General features: G+C 44.2%; 2 protein-coding genes across 8 annotated transcripts in view; one reads left to right on the top strand and one right to left on the bottom strand.

Annotated features, from left to right (window-relative positions):
* Positions 1-18,892, bottom strand: part of SPR (G protein-coupled sex peptide receptor) — a 252,246-nt gene that overhangs the window by 109,997 nt on the left and 123,357 nt on the right. For all 7 annotated transcript variants that reach the window (XM_075691972.1, XM_075691969.1, XM_075691971.1 and 4 more), the window contains one exon: positions 11,270-11,340. The gene's annotated coding sequence lies outside the window, so the exon portion shown is untranslated. The remainder of the gene's footprint in view (positions 1-11,269; positions 11,341-18,892) is intronic.
* Positions 2,211-18,892, top strand: part of LOC142582356 (uncharacterized) — a 261,253-nt gene continuing 244,571 nt past the window's right edge. Inside the window, exon 1 of the mRNA XM_075691976.1 lies at positions 2,211-2,448. Coding sequence (XP_075548091.1) covers positions 2,412-2,448 — 37 coding nt within the window. The 5' untranslated portion in view covers positions 2,211-2,411. The remainder of the gene's footprint in view (positions 2,449-18,892) is intronic.

Genomic DNA, 18,892 nt, shown 5'->3' with positions numbered 1-18,892 from the left:
CTGAAATAATCAGAAGAATAAGAATGGGCTGGGGTGCGTTTGGCAAGCATTTTCAGATCCTAAACAGCAGGTTGCCATTATTCCTAAAGAGAAAAGTGTATAACAGCTGTGTCTTACCAGTACTCACGTACGAGGCAGAAACCTGGAGGCTTACGAAAAGGGTGCTACTTAAATTGAGGACGACGCAACGAGCTATGGAAAGAAGAATGATGGGTGTAACGTTAAAGGAGGATAAGAATAGAGCAGATTGGGTGAGTTAACAAACGCGAGTTAATGACATCTTAGTTGAAATCAAGAAAAAGAAATGGAAATGGGCATGTAATGAGGAGGGAAGATAACCGATGGTCATTAAGGGCTACGCACTGGATTCCAAGAGAAGGGAGGCGTAGCAGGGGGCGGCAGAAAGCTAGGTGGGCGGATGAGATTAAGAAGTTTGCAGGGACAACATGGCCAGAATTAGTAAATGACCGGGGTAGTTGGACAAGTATGGGAGAGGCCTTTTGCCCTGCAGTGGACGTAACCAGGCTGATGATGATATATATGCATTTTACAATTATAAGGTGCAGTAATGCCTCAAAGGAACAGGGAACGACGCATACGAGCGCATGCCAGCTGACGTTTATTCATCGTTGCTACGAAGAGCTGTCCCAAATTACAAAGGTAGAAGGGGCGAAAGCACAATTTACTCGTTATCACGGCTGTCGCCTTTGTCACTGTCGGCGAGAACAGCGTTGTCTTCCACGCCGTCAAGGTTATTTGACAGGCGGCACTCCAAAAGTGCCTGCAGCTCAATCGAAGACATCTCCGTACGCGCTAGCGATCGTGGTGGGGCCAATTTTTTTTTTTAGTTCACTGTAGTTTAGGGCGCCATAAAAAGTAAAGGAAAGGTAATTAATTGCCTTATATACCTGTCCCGAGCCCGAATGTAACACGAGGTGCGTCCTGAGCGTAAAAAATGTGTGGGGAATAGTACTCGCCTAATATTCGCGCAAATACGTTATTTGCAATTTGCAGGGATTAGACATAAAATAACGATGTAAAAAAAGAGCAACCATACTATATTTAACCGCGTATGCATATAACATGCGTACGAACATTTTTTTTAAATATTGTGGGGCGATATCAATGGGGAACAAATGTCATTACGTCACGCAGCCAGCCTTGGCAAGCGAACGTTCCGCGAAGCCCGTACATTTGCTCAGTGTTGGGCCAACACGTGACCTCTTCAGCCGAGATCATGCAGCAAGAATCGAGATTCGCTGAGACGTTTGGTTCCCAGTAGCTATGCCAGTAATTTTTATTTGGTGCGCGCCTGTTCAGCTGCCCTGCCGTGGCTTGCCTGCAGAGCGGCAAGCCACGGCAAGCCACACTAAAACCAAACACACACTTTTACGTGCGGTCACGTGTTGGACCATCAGGTTTGGTGTCAATCGCGTTGCGCGATGTTCCCTCCTAACGTTTTCCTTCCTCCAGGTGTAGCAACATGGCAGCGCGCACGCAGCATAGACCGCCCGCTTCGATCCAAATTTGCGCTTGTTACTTTTACGTTGCCCTGACAGCAGGAAATAAAGGGTAAAATCAGTAATCGCCTAGTGTAATCGCACGTTGAGGGCAAATCATCAGGTATGTTTTTTTTTGTTATAGAGATATGATATTTTTTTTTTTTGGCGCTGATAGAGGACTCCAGAGGTTGTGCCGAGCTGTAAACGTGGTTTAATTTCCATTTAGCAGATGCCGCCACAGCATCAGCACTGCATGGTGATGACTTTACGATCCGGTACTCTATAAAGGCCTATTTATTTATTGCGTGATTAGTCTACTACTCCGCTGTATTATGCTAGACGTGATGACGGTGGCGAAAAAATGCCATATAGACAGGTAGCATACTACGCGACATTTATACGGGTGTTCGAAATTACTGCTGGCTAAGGAGGCTGCGAGGAACTCCTGAGAAAGCTTATAGATGAAGCGGAACGCCGCTGACGCATCCAAGTAAACGCAGCTTATGGCTGCACCGCCGAAACATTCGTTGCGTCCCTCCACCAACCGTGGAGAATGGCAGAGCAGACGCTGAGCAGAAGACGCGGCGCGGATGAACACTTTTTTGGGGGGCGTTCGACCTCCCTATTGGCTAAAATATTCTGTAGCTGCCCCAGTGCTCCAAGAGACTACTGAGTATGAGTATAGTAAAGAAGGCCGTTATTGAAACCATTACACCACGGGCGCATGCATCGACACGCGGCATAAAACACCCTTATACGTCCTTGGCGGGCCAGCCAGCGCGTTCCCATTTGGCCTCACCTAGGCGTGTTTAGAGCGCAGATGGGAGCTTGCGCGGGCAAGCAACGCGCAAATGAAGCAAACAACCAGAGAATTGCGTCTGCAAATGGAGAAACTTCTGAAGAGGACGCATGAAAACGAAGGTGGCCGTGTCGGCGGGCAAATTAGGTGAGCAAAACAGCACTATACCAATATTTCTTTCATTTACCAAACGCAAGATCGGCAGTAGAAACGAGTTTATTGAAGAGAGCATCATAGTATGGCGTGGTATACTTTGCACTCGCTTATCTCTTAAAATACGGCATTGGTTTCAAGGGTACAGTGTATGATACGTAATGATTGCAAAAAAATGCGACGCACTATATGAGCATTCCACAGTGGGGAGTTGGTGCCCGAATTTAGACTCGACTAACACTCGACTTTTTGGCCAAGATTAGAGTGAAAGAAGTTGGTTTGTAATAAAAAATAAGTACGTAGTTATTCCCCCCGCAACGCCACGATGCGAAAGCGTCAAATTACCAAGCGTGGTGGTTGAATATGTGAACTAATCTACGAAGAAGAGTAATAGGAGGATTGCCGTTGCAAGAAAGTTTACTGTCTGCTTGTTTACAAGCTGATTCGTATTCTCGCAGAAAGAAATAGAGCAATAAGCAATAATGTCATCGGTAAATCACGCAAACTTCAGTATGACTGGTTCAATAGTACACTACGTATCCTCCCTTATCCGTGCAAACCCCCAGGATAAGCTCTAGAACTTTCGTTTAAGAGCTGCTCTCTCTCTCTCTCTCTATCTCTCTTTCTCTTTTTCTCTCCCGCTAAACTGTGGCGCGTAAACGTTTTATCATTGTTCCCGGCAAGTTTCTGTCAGCGAAACTGCTTCCAGCGCCAGCTCATAATTAATGCGTAACAACAATATTAGCTTTGCGAAGACAAGGCTTTAGTTCTGGCAAATACCGTCTTCTGTAAACTTTGACCGGTTCCAAATTCTCCACTCGCTTTTGTAGACATGCATCTGCTAATGATTAACAAATATATATGATGAATAGAATAATGAATAAACGTATTTTAGTCTTTTTCTTCATGAAATAGAATTGGTGAAATTTGATTTTGCTAAAAGGTTAACGCCTCATTAGCTCTCTAACGCATAGAAAGAAGACTCCTGTTTTGGAACATACTATAATGTAGTAAATTCTGTTGTTATGCATGTAACGCCCTAATCAAGTACTAATGTTACATTGGCCATATAATTAGATGTAAAGTCATGAAACTACTACGTCTACGTGTTAAGTATTCGGAGTCTGCTTATGTTTTCAAACAAAGCGTACTTAGCCTGTACCGTAAAACACGCATTTCTAAAAGCCTCATAAAGTTAGACAAGTGCATTTGCCCTCCTTGAAATAATGTTCACTGAACACAGCAGAGGTGATTGGCAGGCACTCTGTGAACTTGTGCCAGAAGGCCAAAATATGTATGGGCCGGCGCCAAAAGGCCAAAACAGCAAACGACTTTCTCGCCGGCCTGTAGAGCTTGATCGTTACATAATCCCCAATGTAATGACAGATATGTGGTAGTTATGTGTCGTAAGCCAATGGAGACGAGCTAATAGGCTCAGCAAGTATAGGCGTGTAATTAAGTTTGATGGTACGACCAGCTATAACCTTAATTTTTGGCATCGTACATTACAGCTTAACAATGGAAAACCTCTCCAATGTGCATCTCTGATCTCACACAGAGCATAGACCTAGTAGCCCACATCAGCGAGTGAAAATACAGAGAGAGAGAGAGAGAGAGAGAGAGGGAGGAGAGAGAGAGGGAGGGAGGAAAGACAGGAAGGTTAACATGCGACTTTCCGGTTCGCTACCCCGCACTTGCAGCGCAGAAATAGGGGTTTGAAAGAGGGCAAATAGGGCGACAGAGATAAAACAATTAGTTTATTTCTGTTTTAGAGGAATCCGTCATAATGCAAAAGTGAAACGTTTATTTTAAAGAGCAGTGGTAGCTTTGTTGCTAATGCACAAATTAAAGTCTATTACAGAGCCTGCGCAGCGCAAGCAACACCTCGGTGGCTACCAGCAACACCACTTAGAATATGTTGTTATCAGGCTTCAGGTATTGTACGGTGAGTGCGTATGTGGCGAAACTAAGCCTGTTCGGCGGCTGCTTTTAGCGGTGAGTCATCACCGACACCGCCTGCGCACTCTCACTGACGTCATACGGCCGCTTCGCCGCCTACTACGCCGTCGCTCGTACGCCGTCGGCGTTGCTGGATGGCGCCATCAGCTTTCAGCGCCGCAGAATAGCGGGCCTCCAAGTTGGAGCCGGTAAAACACGACGTGGGAAACATAAACTTACAGGTAACATTCTAAAAAACACCGTGCAAAGAAGGTTTTGTATATCTGTGTGAGGAGTACACAAGGCAAGTTATATATGTTATAATAATTGGTAATTAGGTTTTAGAGCAAAGAAGGTATGGATTCCTTTTGCGGTTTCATGATGTTTTTGTGGCGTACTAGATGGGACAGATTTTCGCTGGTGCTCGGCAGAGAGCACTTTCGTGTAAGATAAGAAACATGAGCGGTGTTCTAATTATAGGCTTTCACAAGAAGTGTACTAGAGCTTGTACGGTCACATGATAGGATGTTAAGTTTTGTCAATTCTTTCGAACGCTCTTCCAACAGAGGCCGGTCATCTAATTGTTTGAGCACGACGACAGGCGATTGTGTCTGTACACTGTACTGCGGGCACTGTCACAAAACATGGCGTATTGTAGCCTCGTCGCCGAAGTGGGCATAGGCTGCTGTGTCGGCCACCGCGGAACGCATAGGTATTGACAGACGCGACGCAGTAATTAGCCTGCACAAAAGGGTCGCGTCTCTTCGGAGAAGTCGTGGTGGGAGTCGAAGGCGTAAGTTAATGTTCAGTAAGCATTGTCAGGCATACACGAAGCATGTCACTCCATTCAGATGGGACGCATTTGCGTGAAAGCAGGCGGAGAATCTTTGCAGTGTCCGTCCTATAGAAAGCGGGATCGATAGGCGTCATTTGCGTGCGCTTAGCGGGCAGCTTGATCGGCACGTTACTTGCACGTAATACCACAGTGACTTGGTAGCCATTGGAAAATGACTTTGTGGCCTTTCTCAGTCGGGTTGCGTACGCACTGTGTAAACTGTTGACGCCGTCCATGCCACAGCACTGACAGTAAACATTGCAATGCCGCCTTCAACTTGCAGAAATCGACCGTTTGTGTGCCGCTGCGCCATTAATAAAGCGTGGTGCGACGCCAAGCGTTGTCAAGTCTGCTGCCATCAATGTTGTTAGCTGAGGAGTTTTGAACTTCATCAATACCCTCACTGCAGTTGTAGCGCTAAGGGTACGCGTGCGGCTCCTTGCCCAAACACCTCGCCACTATCTGTAGCATCTCTATCTGCGGACCAACGACGCACGTCGTTGTGCCGAACGGTGTGCGTGCATCGTGAGGCATTACTATCCAGCTTCGCACAACCTTTAGCTGCTCCTAGGTGCCTAGTTCAGTCCAAGATCAACCCGCCAATGATTGACGTCAAGAAAAAGAAAGCTGATCTGTAATAGCCGGCTCTCAAACAGCTTACTTTACTCTTATAATATGAGAAGTACTAAGAGCACATACACACATATACACCAACGGCTCTATCCTTCCAAACAGCTCTACAGCGCAGCTGTCGTCATCCCAGCAAAAGTAACCAACATGAACAAGTGAAACTAATTATACAAGAAGCTTTCAATACACGGATGAGCGATCAACCGCAAGAAATTGCGTTAGTAGATCCTTGTGTAATAACGCAATGGTTGTATACGAAGCCTAAAGATAAAATGATCAAAGAGAGGCGAATGTGCGCGGCACCGGCTAATTTCTTTAGTAAAACCCGTAGAGCTATTAATATTCAATAGAACTGACTAATCTTGGCTTTCATTAGGACTGATATTTCAATTCATGCGTTATGTGCGTCGATTAAGTAGTGCTCCGTTTTACAAGCGGACACACTCGAGCGTAGCCGTTTTTTACACAACGCGGACATGTCACGAAGCTTTGCATCATTCGTCTGAATTTTCCTTGCATTTCGAGGTTTCATTCAATCGATACAAGTTCTCGTACAACTATAGACAAGGCGCGGTGGCGCAATCTTCAAGCGCTAATTAAGGCTCTGCCAACAGAACCAGCACGCTCAAATACACTGGGCCATTGGTTTTTTGCCGGGTAGGAACCATATTCAGTCCTAATAACCACATGCACTGGTGCGCGAGGTAGAATTACTGTTAAACTTACTGTTAGAGGGAGCCTATACAATAACTCCAGCGCGAAATATACGCTCCTAAATAAAATCTCGTTGTGGGGCGAAAGGAAAGTGCGTGCCTCTTGGTGACTGTACTGAACGCGTTAATCTAAATCCTAACATATGTGTCAAGCGCTTCTATTGTTTTTTCTTTGAAACATACGTGAACGGTGCAGCGAAGGCTTGAGTTCAATGCGGCCAAAAGCCGAACATCCGAGGAGTGTGTGCAGAACAATCTGTCAAACTGCCCGTGCAACTTTTATTGCACAAGGCAATATTGCGGCTGCAAAAAATTGTAATTCCTAGCCTGATTGCTGTCATTCATTTTGCCCGCCGCACTTAAGCTCTCTCTCTCTCTCCTGCAGCTACCCTGTCTCACGAGTTGAAACGCAGTTCGGCGTTCTCCAAACGCAATTATCTTTTATTTTGAGATTTTGCTGGCCGCATTTGTTCTCAGCTCGGCTTCTTTGTTTTTTTTTTTTTTAGTTTGCAATCATTATCGCGGAAACCACTGATAGTGTATCCCATTTCTTGCAGAGGACCACCTCATGCATTTGGAATTTCATAAATAAGACGATGCTTGGTGATAGAATGTTTGCGTTAAGTGCGCTCAGGTATATGGATATTCGTGTTTTGTGCACGCACTTGCACGCGTATTCCGAAGACCGCGAATGTGTGGGCCACATAAACGGTGCGATATGTTTCACACATGGCAAGCAATGTACCCAAAGAAAGAGTCAAAGGGTGAAAAAACTGCAAACAGCCAAACAAGCCTTAACTTGACTTCGTCATTTTGCTTTTTAACAAATTCGGTTTGTTTGAGCAAAGAGATGACTTTGGCTTGTCTTAGCCGAAATAAAACAGCAAAAAAAAAATAAGTGGAACAATCTTCTACCAGAACAACTTTCTCAAAGTTTAAATTTATGCGCGGAAATCTAAAACATGCGCCTAGGTGACAGTGCGCGTGACAAAAAGATGGCCAAGAATGTCATGCTTAGCGACCGCCGAATGCTTTTTTTCACAATAGTTCTACTTTTTTGTCATGTACTGGTACCAGATAACATTGATATAAGCACCATCATAACTTTTTTACCGCCCCATTGCATCGACTATAGTAATGAGTTAAACCACTATCCATAGAAAAATGAATGTGGAACAAGTGTTTTCTACCGATACGATTAATAGACTCTCCGCTTTCATTCTTGGTTGCACAGCAACAGTAGAAATATTAATTTTATTTACATGTACTCTGACTAGCAGCATCATTTATCCAGGCATTCAAGGTTAGAAAAATAAGTTGATGAACTGGGAACCTTTTAGAAAAGCAGTTCGCACGCCAGAGCTATTCAAGTAAGCCGACACCACCCAATTATGATGGCAAACATTATAAGTCGACCGGTCAATCGCTAATAGTTCTAACGAACGAAAAGTTATGTGTTTCGTCCCCTCAACCACGCCGGTGCTCTTGCACCGTCAAAGTGCATAGCAGCAAGTAGTGTATTTTTGCACTGAATCGACTTTATATTGCACACAAAATGAGAGCTATAACGAAAAAGTTTTACGTTCCTTGCACGTACGTGGAGACACAGCGAGTTTTTATTGCAATTACGTTATGTTCATGTGCAAGCATGTTTTGCCACGTACTGATAGAAGGAAATGCAGGCCATTTTCTAAGTCCCTCTGGTTGCCTCTAAGATTTGGTTCCGGAACAAGGCTTTATCACTGCCTTTCATGCATTATAATTTAAGCGCTATGCTTTATAACCTGCACACTTATATAACGCCACGTCAAAATACTGCGCCATTTTACTTATGCACATTGTCGTACTTTCTAATTGTGAATAGCATGTGGTACCATAACTAACTTCTTCTATAAACACTTCTATGCGTTGGATAACATAAACAATCATGAGTTACTTTGATCAGGCTAAAATCAATAATAACGAAATAATTTCATGGTTGTTATCTTGATTTACCACTCCGTGCATCCCAGAAAGTGAGGGTAAAAGTTTGTGCTTCAAGTGTTTTCAGAATTATACTCCGAGTTCTCACCTAAATATGTTCATTGTACGGTTGGGCCTACCAATCCAGTATTGTTTACACGGACAACACTCTAGGATTAGTTAAATACATCATTGTACGATAGCAAAGCAAATGAAAGTGGCGTAGTACATTGGTTGGCGAGGCGGGTACCATTGAGTTCGCTGGCACAATCCGTAGTGACGGCATGCAGGGAGCCTGGGGCGAGACAATAGGTTTCGAGCTGCGCTTGGTCAATACAGTTGTCCCTTTCGACATCGAATCAAGGCGGGGAGAGCTGACTCGCGTGTGAAAACAGGAGCGTTGGAGAGATGGGGACAGTGAAAAAAAAAAGAAAAGGATAGGAAGAGGAATTTGAGGAAGGGAAGGAGTGGGGTGAGAACGCAGGCATGGAGAAAGTTGAGGGCGAAGGCAGCCGAACCGCGGTGCACTTGAGCCAGTCGCAGAGATCGATTAGATTGGAGAGGGTTACAGATAACCTGACTTCGGTCTGAAGCAGTTCAGGCTAGCCATAGCCCAAGTCAATCCACCCGATGGATTTGCCTCGACGGCTGCTCCTGGATTCACTGCACGCTGATGCTTGGTGGCAGGAAATGGGGGGAACGGAAGCTATAGGGGAAGTGTGGGACGAAGGAGACGGACCGATTGCAGCCCGCTCTTGCGCAACATGCAGAGGAGAGGAATGTAGTTGGGCAACGGGGGAACCCATTGGGAATGCACGCAAGGATATTGCACGTACGGCATGTCGGACATAGTGGGCTCTTCGTTAAAGAAGCTTTTCCGTGTCGGTGCACCCTATTCAGTGGAATGCGAAGATGAAGAGTGCAGAAGGAATGGTACCCGCTGCATTCAGTGCTCCCGTTCAAGAAGAAATAAATCTGTTCTTGCGGATATATAACTCGTTTATGCCAACAGTCCTATATTTCACAGCTCTCGTCAAAAACATTCAAGGCATTAGAGCTCGTCGTTGGTTCTTTTGCGTTCTAAGAGAAAGCAAGGGAGACGAAGTCTGAATTTAAGTCTAAATTGAGTGTTGATAACTTCCGAAATGATTTTAAAATTGGAATTTTATGCATATACTCGCATATTGATTCTTGTTGCGTTATGACATCACCCACCTAGTATGAGCCTTAAGCTTTGTACAAATCTCATGATGACATCAATTCTTTACGGCTTGCATGTCCTTATGGTCAATACTTTACGGTTGTTTTAAAGTCTAGGCAGATATCTTTCCGACACAATCAGTTATAAAATTTCATCGACACGTCATTTGGAAAATCGTAGTATATTCACAACATGACATCTCAGTGCGGTTTGCTAAAGTCCAAGGCCCTTAAATAGCATGCAGTGATCGAACGCCAGGCAATGGAGCAGCAAGATGCGCATAATATTTCCGTCTTCTGAACATCTCCATTATTTTATGCTGCTAGGCATACTGTAATGCTCATCTGACCGGTGCCCCCCCCCCCCCCATCTTATAATCTTTCAGTAGAACCACTATCACTAGAACCAGAGGCTGTTGAGATGGCAGTCTTAGTATATGCCCCCTTTCCCTTACCGCCGGTGTAGGGTTGCACTCCGGATGCTCGCCTGGTATAGCTCCCTGCTTTTTTTCTCATCGCTTTCTCTCTCTATTTTCTCTCTCTTAGCATTTCAAACCCGATAAGCAATGGCGAAGCACATTGAATAAACTTGAAATGGCTTACAGCTCTGTCAAAAATTTACCTTACCACCTGGCAGAGCATTTTCAAGACGAATAGGGGATTTGATTCATTAAAGGGAAAGTTTACAGACTTCATGAATCACCTTTATTTTTTCACCGAAAGCTGGATATTGGGCAATTTTGATAGCTATGTTAATTACCTTATTTTTCGCGTCAACCATACTTACGGGCGTTGTTACATACAATATGTACTCATGCAAACAGCCTGACGTGCGCAAGGACAAAGGCAAAAGGCGACTAAAGGCAAACACACCCCGTCCCTGTTTCCTTGAGATCAAGATAAAATGAAGTTGATGCTTCGAAACATCTGACTCAACATGCCCAACATCACATAGGTTGTCATCAAAGTTTTCGTGAAAGGGAACATGGTAATAATTTATTCATTTCCGGGGTCTTGCGTGCCAGAACCACAATCTGATTATGAGGCACGTTAAAGTGGGAGACTCCAGAATAATGCACGGTAAGCGGGCGTTTTTGCATTTAGGCCCCATCAAAATGCCACCGCAGAAGCCGGGAGTTGTTACCGCAACCTCGTGCTTAGCAGCGCAACGTCATAGCCATTAAGCCGCCAGGACATACTATTTTATGAATTGAAGGATTGTGACATCGATTAGTTATTCTTAATAGAAAGGCCTCAATGGGAAGTCAAGGGGGGAAAACACTAATCTTGTGCAATAATTACGAGCCCTTCGTGGAGAGAGGAGCTAGTGCTGTCAGTGTGAAGTTTACGCGCTGAAATTCCGTCCACTTGCCGAAACGTTGGCTCCTGCATTCACCTTGTTCACGTTTTGCTCATCGTCAATTAAACCCTAAGGTATTCCATAAGTGAAGTCTCTGCTAATCCCAACAAAGTTCTTTTGAGCCTTAGGCAACGCGTATAAGATTTAAGCAGCCACTTCAAGCATGAGCTTACTCACCTTGAGTGCACAGCGTCTTCAATGCCCTTGAGTTCGAAGATCCACACGTGCTATAGTGTAGGTAAATGGTCCTGCGTAGAAAAAAAATGCATTTGTTTATTAGACTTAAACGAGTGTGCAGTACAGAACACAATACGGTTTTGCTCAATCGTAATTTTTTTTCTGTCAACCGTACCGTCTGAACCATTTTTTGTTTGTTTGCATTTCTGAGTTTGTTGAACTAACCCGAGCTACCTTGTCCATTTCTCCTTTGAGAAGAGCCAATTAAAGTTTCTTTGTTTTCTTCTGTTTTCTTTTTATTTGTCCTGGACACGAATTAGAACGCCTCTAGGCCAATTCAAATAGCTTTTTTGAAGGCCCGTGCCTTGTTTCGGGATTTGTTGTTCTATTCTATCGACAACGTTTTATTAACTTCAGGCCATAATAAATGTCCTGTGAACGTCTGAGTCGATCCGACAACACCTGTATGTGTCCCTTCAATTTCTAGGCAAATGATTTGTGTTTTTATTGTAATAGATAAAATACTCTAATGATAAAATTTCTAAACACTAAAGCTTCTATCCGCCTGGTTACAAATCTTCTGGAATCAAAGCACAGCCGGCTAACCAGAAAACAATTGATTTTTGATCCACCAAGAACGCATGTCGCCGAAACTTCCTCGGGGGAATAACGCCTCCGACGAACACTTCCCTGGTGAGATCTCGCTCGTCTAGTACAACTGGCGTCATAAATCCCGTGGGCGTGCCTCTAACATACCCGCACCTCGGAGGCTGATCTCAGTTTCCTCGGATGCCTAGCTTTCTTACGTTTTCTTTTGCCGCTGGCACAATATTTTGCAAGACGTAAACCCAGCGTTCTCCTGCGGCGTTATCTGGAAAGCCTCCCATATATTTCAAGACTTACGGTGACTAATGCCACCAGTGCTGCGTTTGTCATTGCGAATTTATCTTGGAGGAGACGCTCTAAGCCTCACCACAAGTAGAAGGGAGGTCTGAAATTCATTTATTTCCGCAGTCCTGCCGTATAGATTTAGCTCGGGCGATGTTGGGGGGAAACAGAATTTCTGTGCTTTTGAACTGCTTTTGAGAAGCCTCTGAGAAGTTCATCTGTATCAGTTTTCGAGCACCCTCCTTCAACTCTTACGTTGCCAGCTATATATAAAGTGGCCTTTTTGTAAGCTCTAAAAACATCGAAAATTGTCTAGATATTCATGATAGTTTGTCGCTAAGCATGAATCACTCACTTTCAGTGGCAAGGTATTATTTGTACGTTAGTTGTTTTTCTTAATATACATTGGAAAGAAGAAAATTAAAGCCAAAAATAATCTTCTTTTATTCGTGATAAATTGCGGCGGCAGAAAACCACTGTCCCAAATAGAACTGCGCTTCAGAAGTGGTTAAAGATAAATAAAAAATTATGCAATTTGGCCTCGCAAAAATTTGGTGTAGTCCTTCGTCACGTATATAGGTATCTTCATAATACTTGTGGACAGTTGGCTCTCCTTCAGTAAAAAAAGATCTATAGACAGGATGTTACACTACCTTAGGAAGGAGGGAGGGGAAGGGGGAGAGGAAAGAATATTTTTGTAAACCTGCTTTTTTATCACAAAGCGCAGGCTGCAATATATCTGCGTGTTTATGAACACCAAACTAGGAAAGTGAGCTGTATCCTTAGAAAGGTCAGTCAACTCGAGTTTAGTTGTACACTAAATCAGCTTACGTCGCGCAACAGAATGTAGAGGTGCAAGTCTCTCTAAAAGCAATGACGAGGCCCCACTTGAGGCGACAATTGCTTAATGTTCCATTATGAAACACGAGGAAAAGGCTCCCATGCAGCAAAAAACTTTTACGTGGCATGATTTTGAAATATGCATAACGTGATAAATGACTTCCATGGAGCGGGCTTTTTTGGTGATGTCACATGCTCGAGCTTTCTTTTTTTTTACTTCATCCTTTGTTTCTGCTTCTTTCGTTTTTGCGCACATAGATGTTTTTGGATTAGTGAATAAAACTTCACTTGGAGAGGCACCGCTCGTGTAGTGTTCTTTTTTTCCTTTGTCCTTTCGTTATGTCGCTGTATTCTTTCTTGCTTTGTGCTTTCCTGCCTTTTTTTTTTTTTGTGACTGCAACCACTAAAACGAATGATCTCGTCTGATTCAAGGTGTCAGAAGAGCACACCAGCCATGTCGTTGTTCCGTGTCATGGCGCAGTAGTACAGGTATTAAACGAGAACATACGCGCCCATTCGCATCTCAGATTCCGAGGTTTTGTTGAATAATAAAATATTTTCGCTCTCCTTTTCATGGCTTGACCTCGTCTAATTTCGTGTACATACATTTTCACGTTCTCTTAATTGCTTCTCGTGCTCCATTATTTCTTGGGTGCTCAGTCGCGGGATGGATTATACCAACATGTGCATGCCTTAATGACGCAGCAAGCACCCACCCCTGCTCGCGTATGTGCGTGTGACCCTGGCGCCAGAATGGAGGCAATCGTCTTCCACGAGTGAGCAGCCCTCGTTATGAGCGGTCGCTCGCCCACCTTCTTTCGCGGCCTGCACTTCCCGCCCTTCCTTCTCACCACCGTTGCGTACGGCACATCGAAGCCAGCACGAACTGTCTTAACCCAGCTCCGTAATGAGCGCTTAAATGACACATTGCCGAGAGGAGCCCCTCCAGATTGCCTCGCGGAGTCACCGCAGCGTAGATCACGTCCTGATCACCGACCGTCGGGGATATTGCCTTCCCTTTTCCATTGCCGAAGTACTACCACTCTTGCTCGCTTCCCCACCTCCAGTTAGGGCAACGTTCTTATCACTCATTGTTCTCGCGCTCGTGTTCCATTAGCAGGATGATTTCCGTTTGGTAAAGCCACAAGCACTTCGGGCACGTCTTGTTGCTTCAGAAGAGTCTCTCGCGTTCGCCTGTTAGCGCTTTCTTCTTGACATCCTCGGTTGTACCTTTGCCCTTGTACCCTTACGTCTTTACTCACCAATTCCGCGGTCATCCTTGGGCCATTGCCCTAAGTCGCATATGCAGCCCATAGGTTGTCCTTATCTACTGCTACCTTTTTCTTCTTTTATTTTCATCGACAAACCCTGCTCATATAGTCCGTGTAAGTGGTCTCACTACATCTCATGACATTGCTTTCGCTTGAAGATTACGTGGCGCCCAGTCATCCAGTCTGGATATTGCAATTTTGGCACTTACGGCCAGCCGTCGTAATGACCACTTAATCCTCGTTCCTCGTTCCCGATATGGGAAGAGTTGGACGAAACGCATATAATCGAGGCCGTAAACATTCACCTAGGGTGGCAGGAGGTAATCACGCGTCACTCTGCACTCGAGGTTTGCTTTGACGTAAGCTATGGTAAGCAGGACATTGGACTCCGGGTCTTTAGGTAAACACACAAGTACGTAAACAAGTGTGTACCTTCGTCCAAGTTGAATAACACACGCGTATGGAGTCGTGAATTGCGTGACATTACACTCCCACTCGTAAGCAGTTATGTGTTCCATAATCGGGTACCTCGGCAAAATAGAATACGGATCAACGTGATAAATGCGAGTATGAGTTTGCTCGAGAAGCCGCACACGGAAAGTGTGTGCGTGTTCGGGCATGGATATGTGCGTGCGTGAGTGTTCGAGTGCGTCACTGTGTGTGCGTGCGCTCGTGAGTACGTGCGTGCGTGCGTGCGTGTTTAAACTTGTTAATCCAAGGTCTTATCACATAGTCTTATGAAAAAAGTGGTTAGAGCTGACATCAGGATTCCTCTTCGGCTAAGATTCGTGAATGTATTGGCATGTACGGTCAATGTGCATGCATCTCTGTCCACGCATGTATTTGCATCATGCCCCCCCCCCCCCACCCCTATCGATCCTTTCGCCCACTTTCCTCGAACGACTCCACTCTTGTTTCGCCTATTCATTCGGTCAGAATCAGAGCGACAGATGTTTTGATAATGTCATTCTACTCGTAAAAAAAGCGCCATGTCTAGCGCTTCATGTTTGGCGGCAAGACATCTGTAATGTTCGATGTGGGCACGCCATGTGAGCACGAACAGAGAAAGGAAATAAGTTGATGGTGGCGACGATAATAACTAAATAGCCTTCGAGCTTTGAAACGTGATGATTTGAACGGTTTCTTACGCATAACGCAGCTGGCATCAAATGCCACAATCGCATGACTGACAAGTAGCGTACAGTGTGAAGCTACACATCATCGATTGTTTCCGTTTCCACCACAGCTTCAAACGCTGTCGATCTCAAAGATTTGTACGTGACACAAAAACAATGTGAAAATATTTCAAACGCGTTTTGAAAGATCCAATTCGCTCTTCTTCACATTAATGGGTTGCTCTCTGTGCCGCAGTGATTAGAAATTGCTATTCAAAAGAAGCAGGGAGACCAAGTCACATTTGTTTCTCGCCAACAGTTTTGTGAACGTAAGCACGCCGATTACCTTAAAGATGGCAGCAATAATTCTCTACAGTGGAATGTAGTTTATTTATTCAGGGCGCAAACACAACGAAAGAGAATTGCCATAACAGTGCGCTTTACGCACCCCCTAAAGAAAATTAAAAAATAAAGAAGACATCATCATCATCAGCAGCAGCAGCAGCAGCAGCAGCAGCGCAGCAGCATTTTTTTAATGTCCACTGCCAAATGAAGCCATCTTCGAGCTATTTTCAATTACACCTGTCTTGCGCCAGTTAATTTGAACTTGCACCTTCAGATTTCCTAATTTCATTGTCCCACTTAATTTGATCCCCCCACCCAAAACTATGCATTGTCACAATAGTAAAAACTAAATGATTTCCTTTAGCACTCCCCGGTCGGCTTCAAGTTTTCAATTAATGCTTGTAGCTCGTAGACGCGCACTGGGAACATTATATTTGTATGGTATCTTTTAGGCCACCATAGTGGATCTGACGAAGATAATACTTTACCGTACCACAACTCTTAATAATGAGATAGCACTTACGACACTTCTGCCTTTCTTTTTACGTTCTGTGCCTCATTCAACCTGCTCAGAGCTTAACATTCTCTGTTAGAGCTGTTGTTTTTAAGCACGCTGTATCCTCAGGAATAGAAGCAACTACGAATAACTTAACACAAGGCAAGGTTTCTTTAAATCCCCATACACGCACGAGGATCGTGCGTTAAGGGTTAGGGGTAACACTGTACCACAGAGAATCCCTTTCAGAATGCTACATAGTGGGTGAGTTCCTTTGTGTACGGTGCAGTAGCGTGCGACCAGCAGTGCATCATATGTGGTGAGCACTGCGTGTACTGCTTCCGCCGTGCTCCAAAGCCGTTCCAAAGAATAGAGAACAAGGGCAGGGTATCAGAACAAATAAAGAACAGCTTCAAAGAAACAGGCCTTCAGTCCGCACTGACTTTAGCGTCCCTGCCTTTCCTACTTTATCGCTATCTCTCTTTAGTCTGCCTACGAATCTCGCGTAGTGGTCCTTGAAGTTCGGTTACTTAAATTTTTCGCAGAGCTTTTATCTTTCTTTTATGCTGCCTCCCGTCCGCATACCAGACAATTCTTACGCAACAAAAAGAAAGCCTCCACGCGCGGCGCTATGGATTGAACTGGAACACCTGCGCCTTTTTAAAATGCAGCAACAATATTTGCGCAGGCACGTCTCTTGCGAGCATTGCGGTATTAAAATTCAGCACCATTGGCAGAAAATCGAACTGCACGCGAGAACCGAACTCAGCCTGTGTTGCCAGCCCTCTGTACGCAGGACTCCGACACGGCAGCGTGAGCCAAAACTTCGTGATTGATTTCCTTAGTCGCGACAGGCCCATAAATCCTCTGCGCTATACAAAAAATAAGAATAAAAACGCGACTCCCTGGGAGCTACTTGGTTGTTCAGGATATCTTTCTGTTGTTTCATATCCTCCGCATACATACGCTCTAGACCTAGAAAGAGAAGAACAATTTCCAAGCCAATGTCAAGAGTACAACCATCACTGACGTGCGGCTGGTGGACTTTCTTCAGATAGCCTGAGTTGAAAGTTATCCACGTACTGCGTTTGCCTGTTCGTGCAGAAAACTAAGCCTTCTACTCACTGACTTACACTCGACAGCAAGAGCTTTTGAAGTCCGCGGAACAGAGGATTTTATGGTAACACATACCTTTCAGAGGGCAGAGACATCTGCGGTTTCGGAGAGGCCGCAGAAACGAAAATATATATTATGAAATTGAAAACTGCTTTAATTAGATACTGAGTTCTAGCTATTTCCTGCTTGATATGCGACTATACTGTAGCACTGCTCCATCGCTGTTGGAAGTAATCGATGCTTACACGTGTACAGTTGGAATATTATAAAAGACAACTATACAAGAAAATTATTTATTTTCCTTGAACTAGACGCACAGAAGCTTAGAATGGGAAACTAGAATCCATGATGATTCAAACCAAATTGCCTAATTTTTGCTGTTCACTATAACAACGCACCCAGGTCGACAGGAAGTATGTACTTCCACCACTGTGTAAGAGGCTGCAGGGCCTTACGCAATGATAAAAACTTTAATCAATAATGGCCTCGCGGGGATAAAGGAAAATCACTCTCGGTATGCCCGCTTGCAGCTCTGTTGGGTATTGGTCAATACCTGAAAGATTTCACTTCGATCATTACCCTTCATTCATCTAACAAATAATAGTTGTGGCAAGCCGGTGACATATAGTCTTTGTAGCGAGCATTTCCAATTTGCAATAAATAAATAAGGAAACAAACAAACAAATAAATAAATAAATTTCACGTATTTATAAATCTACAGTAAGCTCTTTCGGTAAGTGTGCTCCAGATTTACATAGACATCACCGTTTAACACGTGGTTGAAAACATTGAGGCATTCATTACATTAGTATACGACTAACGTAATGGCTAAATGCCATCTATTTATAGCTTCCTCTTTTAGTTGCGACGTTCTTCATGTGTTTAAGGCTTGTGGCAAAAGCAATAGATTACATTCCGATCAGCTCTAGGGCTGACTTAAGTGTATTAGTACCTGTGCGTTAAGTTGTCTGTAGTTTGTGCTTGCCAAGTCCTTCGTTATCTTCTTTTTTCCCAACACGTATGCAGTATTGTCCACGACGGAAACCAACGTCAGATTAATCTTCTAGCGCTGGTAACAACTAAGGTTAACCTTGCACAAAGATTTTCAGATGAATTCTTGTGTAGGTCTTCACCCCCTCCCTATTTTTTAAAAATTTTTCTCCCTCTTAATGTTTCTCCTGTCTTAATTCAATAGTTTTTTTCTATTTACCCTTTGTCATCAACAGCCGGCGCGCGTTGTGCCTTCCCTGGTGGCAGTTGCCAGCTAGCTCTTTACCTCTTCTCTGTGAAACCAAATAAATAAATAATGAGGTTGTCCTAACTTGTCTTAATTTGTATAGTACTTATATGCTTCTTTCGCGGCGCGCTTTCATTCTTCCTTCTTCGCTGTCTTTCCTTTCCATGTGTGTAAGATAGCCAACTGGGCCTTACCACGGGTAACTTCCATGTATTTTCTTCTACCTCTCTCTGTCTCTCTTTCTTTCTCTTTCTCTGTACATCATGACCAAATGAAATTTGAACGACGAAAATGTTCAGAGCACCAGCTACGAGA

This window comes from Dermacentor variabilis, chromosome 5 (assembly GCF_050947875.1).
Source record: "Dermacentor variabilis isolate Ectoservices chromosome 5, ASM5094787v1, whole genome shotgun sequence".
In the NCBI taxonomy this organism is placed as follows: Eukaryota; Metazoa; Arthropoda; class Arachnida; order Ixodida; family Ixodidae; genus Dermacentor; species Dermacentor variabilis.
The sequence above is the reverse complement of the archived record's forward strand: the minus strand, read 5'-3'. Positions and strand labels throughout refer to the sequence as shown.